At 40.4% G+C, this 16,170-nt stretch overlaps 1 protein-coding gene across 1 annotated transcript in view; it reads left to right on the plus strand.

The window, feature by feature from the left end:
* The window catches only part of KIF5C (kinesin family member 5C), a 161,726-nt gene that overhangs the window by 114,204 nt on the left and 31,352 nt on the right, over positions 1-16,170 (plus strand). The window contains exons 13-16 of the mRNA XM_037849932.1: positions 4,696-4,764; positions 7,815-8,021; positions 10,208-10,354; positions 14,705-14,893. Coding sequence (XP_037705860.1) covers positions 4,696-4,764; positions 7,815-8,021; positions 10,208-10,354; positions 14,705-14,893 — 612 coding nt within the window. The remainder of the gene's footprint in view (positions 1-4,695; positions 4,765-7,814; positions 8,022-10,207; positions 10,355-14,704; positions 14,894-16,170) is intronic.

Below are 16,170 nucleotides of genomic sequence, written 5' to 3' on the forward strand. Positions count from 1 at the left end.
GGTCCCACACCTATTAGTGGCAAACAGCTTCAAGTCTCCAGGAGCTGACGTAGGGCTGCAGACTAATCTATCTTCCAAATCTGTCATCTGTCTATATCTATCATATCTACTCTATCTATCTACTCTTCCTATCTATCTGTCTATCTGTCTAATAATTTGTCTATCATCATCATCTTCTTCTTCTGTCTAATCTAACCTATCTAATTTATGTGTATTCCGTCTTCCAAATATCTACCCTAGCTCATGATTTTGCAAACTCAGGGAACTTGATTCATGCAGAATGGAAACTTTCATGGAAATTTGATTGGAAGAGTTGGGGTGTTGGCCAGGAAATGCTGTTTTAGCGTCTTTCCTTGTGGACAGTGGACTAGGGCTGAGTACACTAGCAGAGTGTGAATGTCTGAGTGTGTGTGCTCTTTGTTTAATTTTCCTTCTTTCCTGAACCTATCCATTACCTCTTGGAAATGCCAACCATAGTCCCAGCTATAGGGACAAGGATGGTGACTCCTAAAACTCAAGTGCGTGCTTTAATCATGTAGCTCTGAGGCCCTGGAGTGAGGAACCAGTAGCAGTGGTGTGTGGTCTGATGGCTTCTACCCTATTGGTGAAGCCATTTTCGAGAACACCCTCTTGAGAGCAGTAGTTGGAACATGCTGATTGAGGATGTCCAATTTTTCTGCTAACTTTTGGGAGCTAAATAATTATGTAAATGCACAAGTTGGAATAGAGAAAAACAGACCTTGGAGAACACTGTGTACCATTCATCTCCAAAGAAGGTTGGGTTAGGAACCCCAGAGGAATGGGAAATTAAATTGATACTTCACAGATTCTGGACATACTGCCCTTGGAATATTCTAAATCCTTTCAGTTCATTTCATCAAGGTTGCTGATATTTTTAGTCTGATTTAATCTATTCTGCTGCAGTTCTCTCAGAGTGCTTGGGGACACTCCTGACTTGGATGAAACAGCTTTGTTATGTTAACGTTGCCATTAATCTTGCAGGCCTCTCTCTTTGGGGTAAAGCTCAAAGTCTGGTATCACCTTTACAAGCTGAATGTGACTGGTTGCCTTAAGGAAGCTAGTTCTGCTTATTTGTGACTCTGTGAGTGTTAAGCTGCCAGGCTCTTCTGATAACACGTTTAATAAGATATTCCACGCACAAGAGCAGGGTTAATTGCCCTTTAGCCAGTTTACCTTTCTATTTCTACTAGGTATTTTACGCAAAACCTCAAACAGTAAAAGAAAAAGGAGATCAATAGTAAGTTAACAGTATTATACCATTTCTTGATTTCCCCAAAGAAATGCTTTTGTTTAAACAGTAAAAAAAGTTTATACTGTATTATAATTAAAAAAAATCGTTTCTTGTTTTATAATTGTTGAGCCCATTGTTTAGTAACCCTTAGAGAATCCTGGAAGAGGGGTGATGACCTGATTCTATATTCCGTTCTCTACGAGTAGATGTCTGTTCTGATTGGAATTGGTATCGTTTACTTCGGTAGCACAAGCAGCTCTCATTGATTTGAGAAAGACTTCAGAGAAGCCTGAATCCAGCTTCCGAATTTTAGCAACGAGGACAGTTGAGAGAGGTGAAAATGCTGTGTCTTGGAGTGTTCAGTTGGTGGCTGGCAGAACTGGCTGCAGAGTCTATCTCCTGATGACCAGCCTAGGGTATTTTCTGACTTCTTATTTTCCTTTAGCATACATGTTGGAAAGCCCTGAAAAACACACATTTCTAGGTTAGCATTTGTGGTCCTTCGCAGGGCGATGCTGAGAGCCCAGAAGCCTCCACCATAGGGGACACCAAAACTATTGGTTTGACCGTAGAAACTCTACCCCTGGACTGCCTGGTTATGTCTTATCAGCTGTTATTCCTTTTTGTGCTTCTTGAAGTTTCTGGAAGGTATTTCCATATTTTTGATAATATAGATGGTTTGATATTTCTGAGAATAAGGTGTCTTCATAGATTATAAAATGTTGGAACTCAGAGTATCTAGGTCTAGGTGAGAAACCAACCCAGAGTGGCTCCACAATGTATTCAAGTTTCCATCGCCTGTGGGTGGCAGAGCTGGAATGAGCTTATGTGTTTTCTGACTCCATCCCCTTTTGGCCTTAGCCCTTTAGATGAAGAACTTCCTGACCCTCATGAATCTATGTAGATTGTGGTGGGAGAAGGAAGACCTGGTCTCTCCATTGTGCCCTCTCTCCCTCCAGGCTGCCTTTCCAGGGCTCTCAGACAGGTAGTCTCCAGAGCACACCATGCAGCACAGAAGCAGGCACTTGGAGTCAGACGTGCAGTTTAGTAATGCTGAGACCTGGGTGTGAGCTAACCTGCTGGGGACATTTTTCTCATCTGTAAAATGGGGATCATATCCACTACTTCAAAAAGTTTATAGTGCACAGCAGAAGCTCGGTAAATATCAGTTTTCTTCTTTCTTTTCTCTCTTCTCTCTTCTGGATTCTGTTTGCTTAAGGGAGAAGCCACACCATACATGGTATTGAAAGGGTGGTGGTGCCACAGTGGGCTGAGAGCAGAATTACAGTTGAACAAATCGGCTTTTGACACTGTCTTTGTCTCTTATTCCTGGTGCCTGCTCTCCAGTACCTTCTATATACAGGAGATCTATGAGAGGAATTCAGTTTACATGGAAATATAAGTTGACTCTTATTTTTCTGATTACTGTCTGAATGAAAATCTCTTCAAGATTGGACAGTTTCCAGTGACCAGTTGATAATGCACCTATTTCATGTATAAGAAAATTCAAGTGCAAAAATACTTTCTGAAAAGTGCTTTGAAATCTGTTATCTGTGGGCTAGATCTTAACAGCGAGCATTAGAGTGAGCACGCTTTAGCATGTGCTGAGAGATGCCTCATCCACACCTGTTTCGGATGTTTTTATGACATTTAAAACAAATCACAATAGATTATGCTAATTCCTTAGAGTAGTTGCCTTAATAATGGGTAAATGTAGTTGTGGAAATGTCTCTGTGAGTGATTCCTGTCCTTATCGTGTAGTCCCTTTTCTTCTTTGCTCCTCGCTGTCCCTCCAGAATCACTGCATCCTCACCTGTCACCTGTCAGGGACAAGCCTGCATCTTCAGGCTTTGCAGCGAGCACAGTAGAGAACAGAGAACTCATTCCATTGCTTTTGTTCGCTCGTGATTTATAGAACTTGTAGTGCTAGCTTGTATGTCCCAGGGGAAGAGATGGTGTTAAACTCCTTGGGTCTTTCAGGGTAAGTTGTTTAATATTTATGTGCTGAGGAGCAGAAACACAAAATTGTCCCTGGTAACTGACATCCTAAGTTTATAAAGTGGAAGGGAAAAATGTGCCATAGAAAATCGTCTCCTAGTTGTAGAAGTACCATTGTCTGGCAGTTGAATTCTGATGTAATTGCCCTAATTCTCTTGCCAGAAATCTAATGTCGGGAGGAAGGTTGTGAGTTTTTTTTTGGTAGAACCATTAAAGTTCAGTAGAAACAGGATCTCCTTGAGGCCAAAAGATGTTGAATGCAAAGGAAAAGGAAATACTGATTTTAGGATTTTCTTGCTCCATCGGAAGGATTAGTTTGTGACGCCAAGTTAATTTGATTCTAATGTATGCATACACACTACCCCACACGCTGGGATTATCCCATGGAAAATCGAGGTTCTGTGACCCAGGCCCTTGAGTTTACCTCTCCCACCTCCCCTCTGGAAAAGGTAGAAAGGACAGGTTTTTTGGGGGCTGCTGATGAAAACTCCTGGACAGGACCTGGCACAAAGAGGGATCCCATAGTACTGAACTCAGTCTAACTCCGCTTGGGGTTTAGACCCTAAAGATTTATGGAATAGTATTTTCTCCTGTTTCTAAGAGAAAAGCAAATGTGAAGCCAGGTTGTCATTTTTCACAGGCTGTGCTTCAGCATTTCATTTGAAATCCTGGCCATGATTGTAGCAAATGATGGGTGTTTCATGCTGTTAGGCTGCCCGCCTGCTGCTTCCCGGCTTGGGGGTGGACGGTCCTGGGAGAGGCGGAGACTTTGCACAGGGCAGGCGGGGCGGGCAGGGAACCCCGGCTGTGGCAGCAGCAACATCTAGTGGCTGAAAATGAGAGTGAGGAGAGCAAATCTGCTTGGTGGGAAGATCCTTTCTCACTCCAGTAACAAGCTAGAAAGTAAGCACGGATGCTTCTGCACCCACTGGGAAGAAAATTAATCTCTAATCAAGAGAGAGGTCTGCTAATGCAAAGATGAATTCTCCAGTGGATGTCTTTGCAACCGACAAAACTCTCTAAGTTAAATGTTTGTAGGGGCAGCATTCCTGGCCACGGATGTAGTTGACAAGGTTTGGGACATCAATATATTACAGCATAGACAGAATTCGCTTTTAACCAAGGAATTCACTGTTAACATCTCTGACATGGGAGGCTATCTCCGAAGTCCATTTCTATTCCCAAACACTAGATCTCTTGATTTCTGAGTGAGCAGGGTTTGGATTGAATGTGTAGGATATTATATTTCCCAGAATATGCAGATATTTCATCTTCTAAGAAAGGCAGGTGAAGAGCCATCCTTCTGTGGAGATTCACCGCCGCATTCCCTTCATCTTCTTAGCAAACTTCCAGCCGGCATCCTCGTGTCTGACTGTCAGGAAACCAGGATATCAAGAATGAACTACCCACCCCACCCCAAAATTAAACATGATGTTTTGTTTCAGGATGATGAGATTAACCAGCAGAGCCAGCTGGCTGAAAAGCTAAAGCAGCAGATGTTGGATCAAGATGAGGTAAAGAACACAGTAAATTTTTTTAAGAAGTTTTTATTAATTTGTTGTTGATGTTTGTTTCAGAAATTTAATTCACAAAGAATTTTTTTTTTTAAATCCTTGAATCGTGAAAGTTTGGTAGATTGTCTTTCACTGCATGTTAAAAGCTGATTTTCACTGAATTTGGAGAATAAATGTCTGACTTTGAGGAGCTCTGGGGTTTTGAGAGTGGGTAGCTGGTCCTTGAAAAGCAGAGTCAGAGGAGCTTGGATTTAAACAAGGATGGTGTTCTCTCATCATATCGTGTATCTGGCCCTCCTGTTCCCTGCTTTGTAGATATTTTGGCTTTGGGACTCTTCAGGCTCTGGTCTTTGATATAGATCATGTTCGCCTGCTGTCCTTCAGAAAAAAACAAAAGGAGAAGGTAGAAGGAGGGGAAAGCAGAGAGGAAAGGGGTACTGCTGTATTAGCATATATTTGATTCATTAAAAGGGGGGTCACTTGTTTCCAGTCACTCCCTAATGGCATCCAATTCTTGAATAAATGTCTTCATTGCATTGCGTTTTGTCAAGTATTTTACAAATAGGAACTTAAACAAAGGACAGCCAGCCAGTCTATCCAGTGTAGGCAGTTAGTAATTTTCTGCTGAGTACTATCTAAGTATTTTTCTCTTTTGTGATTGGATCAAACAATGCAATTACAGCTTATGGCTTGGGTTCATGTCCCCAACCCCAGGCCCTCCCACTGACACAGCTGACTCTGTAATCGTTTCACTCCTGTTATGCTTTGTGTCTTCTCCTCTCTCCAGGGCCATGATTATGCCCCCTGCTCAAACAGTTCTCTTGGTAGGGAGATACTCCATGCCCTTTGCAGGTGGATTACCTGTATTTAATCCATTCCTATCTTAAATAGTTGAGGTCTTCCATTTGTTAGTGTTTCCTGCCCTTTTCCTCCTATTGCATTCCTTTGCATCTCCAGAATGAAAAGGATTCACTTTGTACCTCCATCTGTGATAAACTTTCCTTTTTATTACAGTTTAAATTTTTAATGTTTTTCTTTTTTTTTACTTTTAAGGCAATAGACGTTCATTCCAGAAAAATCAGAAAATGCAATAGGCACAAAGATAGTGAAAGAATCCATAAGCCCAGGCATTCACTTTTTTTTTTTAATGTTTTTTCTTGTGAAATACAACATATACAGAAAAGTGATAAAGTACGATTTAACAAGTAGTTAGCATATTTCAAAGAATGTTATGGGTTACAGTTCCACAATTTCAGTTATTTTCTTATCGTGAAATATAACATATATATAAAAGGTGATAACTTTCGAAGTACAATTTAACGAGTAGCCATAGAGCAAATTTTAAAGAATGTTATGGGTTACAATTCCACCACTTCAGTTATTTCCTTCTAGCTATTCTAATACCCTAGCAGCTAAAAAATAAAAAAATAAAATAAAATAAAAACATTTGTATAGAGATTCAGCATTCGTAATCCTTTGTTAAATCCTATCTTGTTTGTTGCTACTGCTTCCTCTTGTTTAATCACTTTCTCGATCTTCAGGGATGTCTAGGCAGTGACCACCCTAACTTTGTTCATATTGTAAAGGGGTGTCGACATTATGGGAAGGGGTCACGTATCTGGTTAATGTTCTTGAAGAGGATATTGCCTCTGGATTGTGGACTTATCTGGAATAGGAACACTCTGGAGGATATAAGTTTCTGAAAAATAAACTTAGTGAAACTTTATATTTAGAGTCTTGGATAGGGACTAGAGTATGCTTTAGGGTTTTCGGGACTACTGTTGATTTGCACTTGTCCTACTCTGGCCATTTGGCATATCTAGCTGAAGCTTGCATAAGAGTAACCTCCAGGATACCCTTTTGACTCTATTTGAAATCTGTTAGCCACTGAGACCTTATTTTTTTACCTTTCTCTTTCCCCTTTTGATCAAGAAGACATTCTCAATCCCTTGATGCCACGACCAGGCTCATTATTGGGATCCATGTCCCATGTTGCCAGGGAGACTCACTCACCTGGGAGTCATGGTCCCATGTAGAGGGGAGGGTGATGAATTTATTTGCAGAATTGGGCTTAGAGAGAGAAATGCCACATCTGAGCAATAAAAGAGGTTCTCTGGAGGTGACTCCCAGGCATAATTATAGGTGAGCTTAGCCTCCCCTTTCAGCCATATGTTTCAGAAGAGCAAGCCTCAAGATTGAGGGCTTGACATATTAAGTAGGGGTTTCTTAATTTCACATAGCATATATTCTGTCTAAGGTAGACAATCAATGTCTCACATTATTTTCACTTAGTTGTATAATCATCATCGCTCTCAATTTCAAGCGATTATCATGACCCAAATCTCCCCAAAGCTCTTATCAGCCCCTAATTATTTGTGTGTATTTGTGTGGTACTAGTGAGGTATTCCTATTAAATATAGTCCCTAGTATGTAATAGGTAGTTTTTCCCATTTACTACTCTGTTGTTAACTCTTTGTACCAGTCTCATACCTTAGAAGTAGAGCATTCAAGCACTTACTTATATTTGTAGTGCTTATCTGTGGAATACATACCACACATTCACTTTTAACTAATGTTTATGTTTGGGTATATCCTTCTTTACATCAATGGTGAAGGTTAAGAAAAAGTGAGTGACTTTTTACGTCTTTTTATACTGTTTTGGTTGACACTGAAATTGACCTGTTTACAATGTGATTTCATGATAATATTTAAAAACCATGTGAATATTGTTATAGTCCTTGGAAATGACTTGTCCCATCCTTTAACATATGAAAGAGCCAATCAGCTAAAAGTGAAGAGATTTCAGGTGTGTAATTAATTTGAGCTAAGCCTATATAGCTCTAAAATTAAAAAAAAACACATTTTTGAAATGGTAATTATCTTTTAATTTAACATCTGAGCCATACAGTGAGGTTTCTAATCATCCTAAGCCTTTCCAACATGTTTTTTTCCCTTGTATCTGTTTCTTATAATTACTTTCTTTGATAGAGCTCAGAATATAAACATTGGAACATTAGATTCACCAGTTCTATGCTATCTCATTTCCCCAGCTTTTAGCTTCCACAAGAAGAGACTATGAGAAAATCCAGGAGGAGCTGACACGTCTCCAGATTGAAAATGAGGCAGCCAAAGATGAGGTGAAAGAAGTTCTGCAGGCACTGGAAGAGCTGGCTGTCAATTACGACCAGAAGTCACAGGAAGTAGAGGACAAGACCAAGGCCAATGAGCAGCTGACGGACGAGCTGGCCCAGAAAATGGTTGGAGCATTTGTTTCTAGGGGGCGGGACTTCGTTGGCTGCCTCAAGATGTTTCCTCTATTCGTGTACTTATTTTGATGTTTGTTGACAGACACTATTTAGGAAGGCAGTTACTGAATGGTTGTTCAATGTTAGACTTAGATGCATACTCTGAGAGCCCGCCAACAGTTGAAATAATGTGTGCCTTTTGTCCACTCATGTTGGAACTGCATATCACAACTGGAACTACATATCACAAGTGTTTTATATTCAGAGGATTTGTAGCATTTAGCAGAGGGGCCTTCAGGAATAGTCAAGAGAGTGTAGACTTCACAGCCAGAGAAAACACAGTAAAAAAACTTGATTTCACAATTAGATCTTAGTTGAGACTTGTTAATTTCTTGAGTCTTGGTTCCCTTCTCTATAAAAATGCCTATAATATGCTCCTTGCAGGGCAGGGGGATTAGTGACAGTTTATGTAAAACACTTGTCATGGATCTGCACACATGCTACAATCCCAATGCATGAATGTCAAAGTGTTATTAACAGGCAAGAGTGGGAGACCCAAGGAAGGTATGGACTTCACTTTTCTTGTTTACACCCTTCCAGAAATCTACTCCCTCGCCTCAGCTTATTGTCCCAGTAGTGCCTTCAGGAGTCCAGGGTGAAGCTCTTTTCATTTGTTATTTATTGTTTTAAGCCAGAGCTTCAGTCTGTACAGCTCCTTTCTTTCACACTCCCCCAGTGAAAGATCCTGCAGGTTCTGCACTGGGAGCTTGTGGCAGCAGGGCCAGCAAGTGCTTGGCGAGGTGGCTGGTGGTGGGTTGTATCCACTGTCCTTCCCACGTGGATAGTGGGTGGTGGGGAAGCTGAGTGCCTGTATCTCGCTGCCCTTGGCACCTCTGCCCAATGGTGTGGCAGCACGGGATTGTGCCCAGCTGGCTTTGTGGAAAACATCCAGTCCTCCCGGGCAGTGAGAAGTGGCAGATGGTACAGAAAAGCTCTCATCTCCATGCTGACCATGGAGCTGTTAGGAAATGCTGCTGACTCCATGAATTCAACTGCATGGAGGAAGAATCTTCTCAAGGCTTCCCAAGATGGGAACTACTACTTAAGAAGATTTTTGAAATAAAATAAAAGAAACAGTGCTCATGCCACAGACACAGATTCAGAAGTCAGTTACAAAAGGAGGAGGCTTAGATTTTCTCTGTTTAGTGTTTTCTACAGGATCCTTTTAATTAGTCCTTGGATATTACTTGCTTCTCAAAACAAGGAAACACTTTCCATAATACAATTCTCATTATTCCTTATTTTCCATCATACCAAAGTATTACTAGGCTCATGTAGAGGACTGTTTTTAGTCAGATCATTAAAAAGTGTTCTAGTGCAATAGTTGCCCATGGAAAAATTATACAAATGTCTTTGCATTAACCTCCATGGCTTTAGGAATAGGGGAATGATTTTCTTTGTTGGCTAAGTTGACTAGATGAATACCAGGACACCAAAGTATGCTATTCTTATGATGTTGAGAATTAATGTAGTTGCTTAGGAATATGTAACTTTTGAAATCATACATGAGGGATGGAAAAGAGATGAGTATGTTAATGTTTAGCAGGAAAGTAAAGCTTTGCTGGATATTAAGAAGCCATCTGTTGTTGAACTTGACTAATGTGAAGAGATGAATAGTATTCAATTAGCATCACTGTGAAGATCAGAAGACTTTTTAAGTTGTTTATTCTAAACCCTCTAATATTCCTCTGGGCATTTCAGACCCATCTATTCTTATGAAGTCAGGTGGAAATTTGGAAGTGGCCTATGGTGCATGTTTGTTTGGGAGTGGAGGTGGGGATGCTTGCCAGGTATGTTTAGACCCTAAAGATGGAACAACATCTGGTAGTATGAAGATGTAATAAAGTGTCTGAATCTAAGGGCTCCTTTTTTTCAGCTTTATTTATTTTTAATACCTTCCTTCGCTGACCTGGAAATTGTAACCCAATATATAGATATAAACAACATTAGCCAAGACCAAGTTCCTCTTCTTATTAAGGAATGCAGAACTGATAAGTAGCTTGACTTAAGAGGACTTGTTGAATCTTGTGAAAATGATGAAGAACTCTATCCTACATTATGCTGCTATTCTTTTCAGTTCTGCATGTGTGAAACCAATGGGCACACCTTTTAATTTGTTATTGAAATTTGTTTTTCAGACCACCCTGACAACCACACAGAGAGAGCTGAGCCAGCTACAAGAGCTTAGCAACCACCAGAAAAAGAGGGCCACTGAGATCCTGAATTTGCTCCTGAAGGATCTGGGAGAGATAGGAGGAATTATTGGCACCAACGATGTGAAGACGGTAAGCCAGCCCTTCCTTGTTCTCTCTGCCTGCCCTTATAATGGTGTGCTTAGCTGGGTCTGTGCTTTAGTCTAAGTATCCAGTGTGCAAAGTGCTTTGTGTCTGCCACATGCTTGGTAGTATTTGAATGAATGAACAAAAGGCTAAATGAATGACTGTGAGGAAGAGGCTGAATTTACTTTCCATTTCTAGGGGACATCTTCAAATTTTGATAGGGTTTAAGTAAATTGGCTTAATTTATTTATTTCCTAATGTTAAAGAAGTTGGGAATTAGATACCTTAAGCAACAGTTCTAGACTCAAAATTGTGTTTATCTTTTTCTAGGAGAACCTAGAGGAGTGAAAGTTCTCCAGCCAATCAGTATCATTGGGAGAGCTTCCATTTGCAAGTAGTAGGGTTTTAACATTGGAATCCAATTTAACATTTAGGAAATAAACCCACATTTCGTGATTCAGAATATGAGCAGTCTAGAAACTTGCTGTTCGAGGTATGATCAGCAGCATCACCTGAGAGCTTGTCGGAACTAGTCTCAGACCTCCTGAATCAGAGTTTAGCCATTTTACTTTAAAAGACTGAATTCCACATCATTCTGCTCTATGGGAACACTCATGTTGTGAATTGGGACTGTTAGATACTGGAAAAGGCTCCCAAGATTACCTCTGTCTATAGACTATTTCTGGGAAATACAGAAAGCCCTTTTGAATGGTTTAACAGTCTAGGCTTAGAGTGTAACTCTTACACTTGTAAACTTAATCATTTTATATTGGAACCTCTATCATTTGCATGAATCTAATATTAGCACCAAATTCTCAGGTACTATAGAGTTAATCCTATTAAGGTTTGGTTTGGTGATTTTAAATTTGAGGTTTTAATTTTTAGCATACGTTGATGTTGAGCAATAAAATTCTGACGTCAGGATGATTAAATGGTCCTTGCATTATGAAGGTGGAGTTGATTTGTGGGTAGTTGGTGCCTGCAGCTGATAATGAAAAAAGATGGTATTTTTATGCTAAGTTCTGAAATAGAACTGATGAAAAATGCTAATGAAATCAAGGAGTGTCTGGGTGCTTCAGCATTAAAGAGTCTTGCCTTTGGGAATTGGAAGTATGATTGAGGTTATTTTTAAATACTTAATTGGATGTTTTGGAGATATTTTTGGATTTCAAACATTGGGTGCCCTAGTTAATTTCATTGATAACTCTTACTTATACAGCATGATAGTCATAATCATTCTGATTTTCTTTTTCTTATGATTCTGATTTAATCGCTAGGGCAATGAGAGCTAAAGGGCAGAGGGTCTGACTGGGCAAGTCACTACTTCTCTGGGCTTCATTACTCTAATTTGTAAAATGACAAGATGAACCCAGATGTTCTCAAAGATTGCCAGCTCAGAAATTCCATGAATTCTAAATATATTTCTTATGTTTATCATATGAGCACAGATACTTTTCTTATTGGTTAAGGCTATTCAATTTGATATGATAATTCTTTTGAGCTAAGAAAATGAGTAGATCAAGGAAATTTTTTTCAGTGATCTTGTATTTTTGTTCCTAAAATCCTATTCAGTGCCCACAAGGTTGGCACTTTTGGGTGAAGGGTAAATAGGCTTTTGGGGTCTCAGTCCTCAGCTCTAAAATATGATGCATCTAAACAGTACTAGGAGATAGAAAATCCCTTGTCCCTTCTGCTCACTTGTATCTTGAAATATTTCGAGTCTGGACAATGTTTTGTTTAGTTGGTAAAACAAGGTGAGTCCAGTGTTGACTTTATCCAGTGTTGTTAATGAACCTCTTCTTCCTTCTATGTTCCTCTGTCACTAGGAGCTGAAAACAAAAATTTCCAGGAAGCTAGGCACAAACTGAATAAACCGTTGAGGCCGAGCAGATGAAATGAATATTTGCTGCCTGATTTTCTTTTGATCCACACTGACTTCTTTTAGTTACATTCTGGCTTTTAGGCCTTTGAATGTGAACCTTCATGTCACTGACCTATGACTTGTCTAAAATGGCAATAGTTCCTCACCTTGCAGAGCCACTCCGTGCTTGAGAAAACTGGGGTGGGGTGGGCGGCTCCCTAGCTAGACAGGGTGGAGGCGGTGGGGTAGAAAGCAGCATGGGCTTCCCACATGACTTTATTGTGGCGCGTCCTTTTCTCTTGGATTGGCTGTTGGTGCTGGCTCACATAGTCTAGTGTGCAGACACTGTAGAATGGAATGTGACTATTACATGAGATATCTATATGTACTGCTGGAGACATTGTCAGACCCGGGGAAGAGTCGGGGATAACACTGCAGCAGCAAAGTCTGATTAGTGTTCTTGAAATAACAGTGTGCTGGAATTATTAGAAACTTTTGAGCACTAAATAAATGTATCAACTCTGTTGTGGTAAGAAAGCTCACAATTAAAAACAGTTTGTTTGGGGTATTGTTTTTTTTCCATCAGGCATGGACTCAAAATCTCCTCTTAGATTTCCTAGGATGGGAGAATGTTCCAGAAGTTATGGTTCTGGTTTGGGCAAAGAAATATCCAGCTCTCTTCTTCCTGGAGGAAGCCCAATGCATATATTTTACTCTTCCCCAACTCACATGGAATCTGGGCAAGGAAGACAGAGTTCCCTACTCTTAAGGACAGAGGATGGACTGCTTCCCTTCCCAGGCACCCTTTGTGTCCGTTCAGTGGCCTTTTCCCACCAGGAGCTGGTGGGGGTAGCTGTGATTCCACCTGAAAGAGATGGCTGTTTCCTTACCCTGCTTCAGAAGCTGCACAAAGCACAGGTCCCCTGGTCAGGTAAAACAAGTGTTTCTTATCCCTGGCCACACATAAAAGGCAGAAGATCCAAACCAAACTAAAGATTGGGGGCCTTTCGTCCTCCATTACCTCCATGTTGTTGGATTATAAAAGGAATGTAGTGAAGATGGGTATTGGTGGTTAAAAATAAAACCATCTTAGCAAATAAAATCATCTTAAGGTGAGGTCAGAAATTGATCCTTGTAGATTCTTGCTTGTGACATAGATTCTGTGCCGTGTTGGTGGACATTGGAGTCATTTAACAAATGCTGTTGTTGAATTCTCAGGGGAATGTTGAAGCCAAGTTGCATGTACTCAGCACAGTCTAGGATACTTCACATTTGCTACCAGTTTTTCAGGGCTGATATTTGATTCCATTTTTCCAGCCCTTAAATGAGAAAAAAAATAGTTGTATATAATATAAAAATATAATGTGTATTACATAGAAGTGTTTATATATAAATGAATAAATGACAGCAATAGTAACAAAAGTGGGCAATTACAATGTGGAACATCAAAAAACTATAGTTGGATTCATTGCCTTCCAACCAGTTGAAACCTATATTCATGGGTTGGGTTCTGGACGGTGCGCTGTTTTCTCCTGAGGTGTTAGGCTGCCCTCTGGTGGTTAAACAAAAATATGCACAGTTACTTGGCTCATTTGGTCAATTGCCCTTCAAGCCAGGTTTGCATGTGAGCAGATGGATTTCTGTCCTAAGTCCCTTGCTTCAATTTTGTTTCCAGTAAAGCTCAGCAACTTAGAACTCAAATATATATACAGTAACACTGCCTATCAGAATCTTCTCCTTTAAGGTGAATTTAGACTATTGTTCTCAGATGCTTTTAAATAATAAGCTTGATTCATGTGTGCTTGGAAAGGGGAGGCACAAAGTGGCAAGGAGAAATAGATTAGTAGTAATGAAAAGTCATGTAGGAAAACCTTCACCAAGAGGGGTCTTTGATAATTGCATGTTCTGACTCACTACATTTTCTGTTTAATTGAGGACTACATAGAAAATCCTTTTTTAAAAAAAACTCTTGCCTATCAGAAACATATTCAAGGGCCTTAGACAACTTCTCTGCCTAAACGATCAGTCTAAAGAGAACCTGACTGAAATTTTGATTTGAATGCTTATTGGGATTTCAGGGCCACACTTAGGAACTCTGAGCCTCCTTGTGTCATTCTAGAGACGAAAGGGGTAAGACATTGAATGAAAACGTTTGTTGATTCTCAAACACGTCTTTGAAGTTATCTCTCTTTTTTAATCTCTCTCTCTCTCTTTTTTTTTTTTTTGTCATTGTTGTCAACTTTTTTCCCCCTAAAACTCAATTGTAATGAAAAGTCTGGTCAATTGAGGATATTTATTTAGTAGAGATTTTTAATTGTAAGTTTCACCTGAGGTTTCAGGGAACTTAGGGTCGAATATATAGTACCTTGTAGAGATCATTTTCAGCTTCTGGTCCTATGATTAGAGATTCTTAACCAGAAACCCTTGCACAGGTTTCAAAGGGCCCATGAACCCTGTTGAAGGCAGCATTTGAGTGTGTTCCCTCCCGTGCTCAGTTGGCAGATGTGAATGGCGTCATCGAAGAGGAGTTCACCATGGCCCGCCTGTACATCAGCAAGATGAAGTCGGAGGTTAAGTCCCTGGTGAACCGCAGCAAGCAGCTGGAGACCGCCCAGGTGGACTCCAACAGGAAGATGAACGCCAGCGAGCGGGAGCTGGCAGCGTGCCAGCTGCTCATCTCCCAGGTGGGCCACCCTCTCCTCCTCATTTCTGCCTTGTCCTGTTGAGATCTGCCTCCTCCATGCTCTTTCAGGGCTGACGGTGAGTCCTAGGGATTTGTAAGTGGCTTCACATAAGACTCATCCATGGCCTCCTGGGCAACGACAGCCCTGGTTTCTCCCGAAGGCTGGATTTTATTACGTGAATTACGTGAATTACCTTGAGTTCTTTTAAAAAGGAGATATTTATATATAAAATGGATGGACAAGACTGCGTGGAATCTAAAACTTCTAAAGTATTTAGATATTGTCTGCCTCATACTTTTAAAGTAAATATCAGTGTTCTGGTTTGCTAAAGCTGCTAGAATGCAAAATACCAGAAATGGATTGGCTTTTACAATGGGGGTTTATTGGTTCACAAATTTATAGTTCTAAGGCCATAAAAGTGTCCAAACTAAGGTATCAACAAGAGGATACTTCACTGAAGAAAGGCCAATGGCATCCGGACCACCTCTTTCAGCTGGGAAGGCATGTGGCTGGCCTCTGCTGGTCTTTTGCTCCTGGATTGCATTGCTTTCAGCTTCTGATTCCAGTGGCTTTCTCTCTAAGTGTCTGTGGGTCCTCACTTAGCTTCTCCAGGGCAAACTCTGGGCTTCATCTCTTAGCTTAGCATCTCCAAATATCTTTCTGTCTGCATCTCTAAGCTTCTGGGTCTTTATTGGCTCTGAGTGCTCTCTCTCACCCTGAGCTCTCTTAAGGACTCCAGTAAACTAATTAAGACCTACCTTGAATGGGTGAGGTCACATCTCCATGGAAATAATTGAACCAAAAGATCCCATCACAGTAGGTCTGCCCCTACAAGAGTGTATTAAAAGACATAGTCTTTTATGGGGTACACGACAAATTCAAACAAGCACAATCAGAAAACAACAAACTACATCAGCAAAAGCAAGATTCCTTCACCTTTTAATTTCTAACAGAAGTCTAGTTCACTAAGGAAAAACAGAAATAGCAAGAATACCACCACTGCTACTACTACTAATAGCAATGATAGAAGATAACATTTTCCTGAGTGTTTACTACATGCCATATACTATACTAAGCACTGTACATGCATTATCTCAGTTGATCTTCAAAAAATGCTAGTAGGCAGGTTTCATCGTTCCTGTTTTTCAAATAAGGAAGTAGGCTTAGAGAGTAAATGCATTGTCTAAACTAACACAGCCAGTGACTGGCAGAGCTGGGCCTTGAATCCAAGGGTATGTGTGCCCAGAGCCCATGTCTTCAAGGGTTATTCAAGCCAG

The sequence above is a fragment of the Choloepus didactylus genome, chromosome 9, assembly GCF_015220235.1.
Source record: "Choloepus didactylus isolate mChoDid1 chromosome 9, mChoDid1.pri, whole genome shotgun sequence".
In the NCBI taxonomy this organism is placed as follows: domain Eukaryota; kingdom Metazoa; phylum Chordata; class Mammalia; order Pilosa; family Megalonychidae; genus Choloepus; species Choloepus didactylus.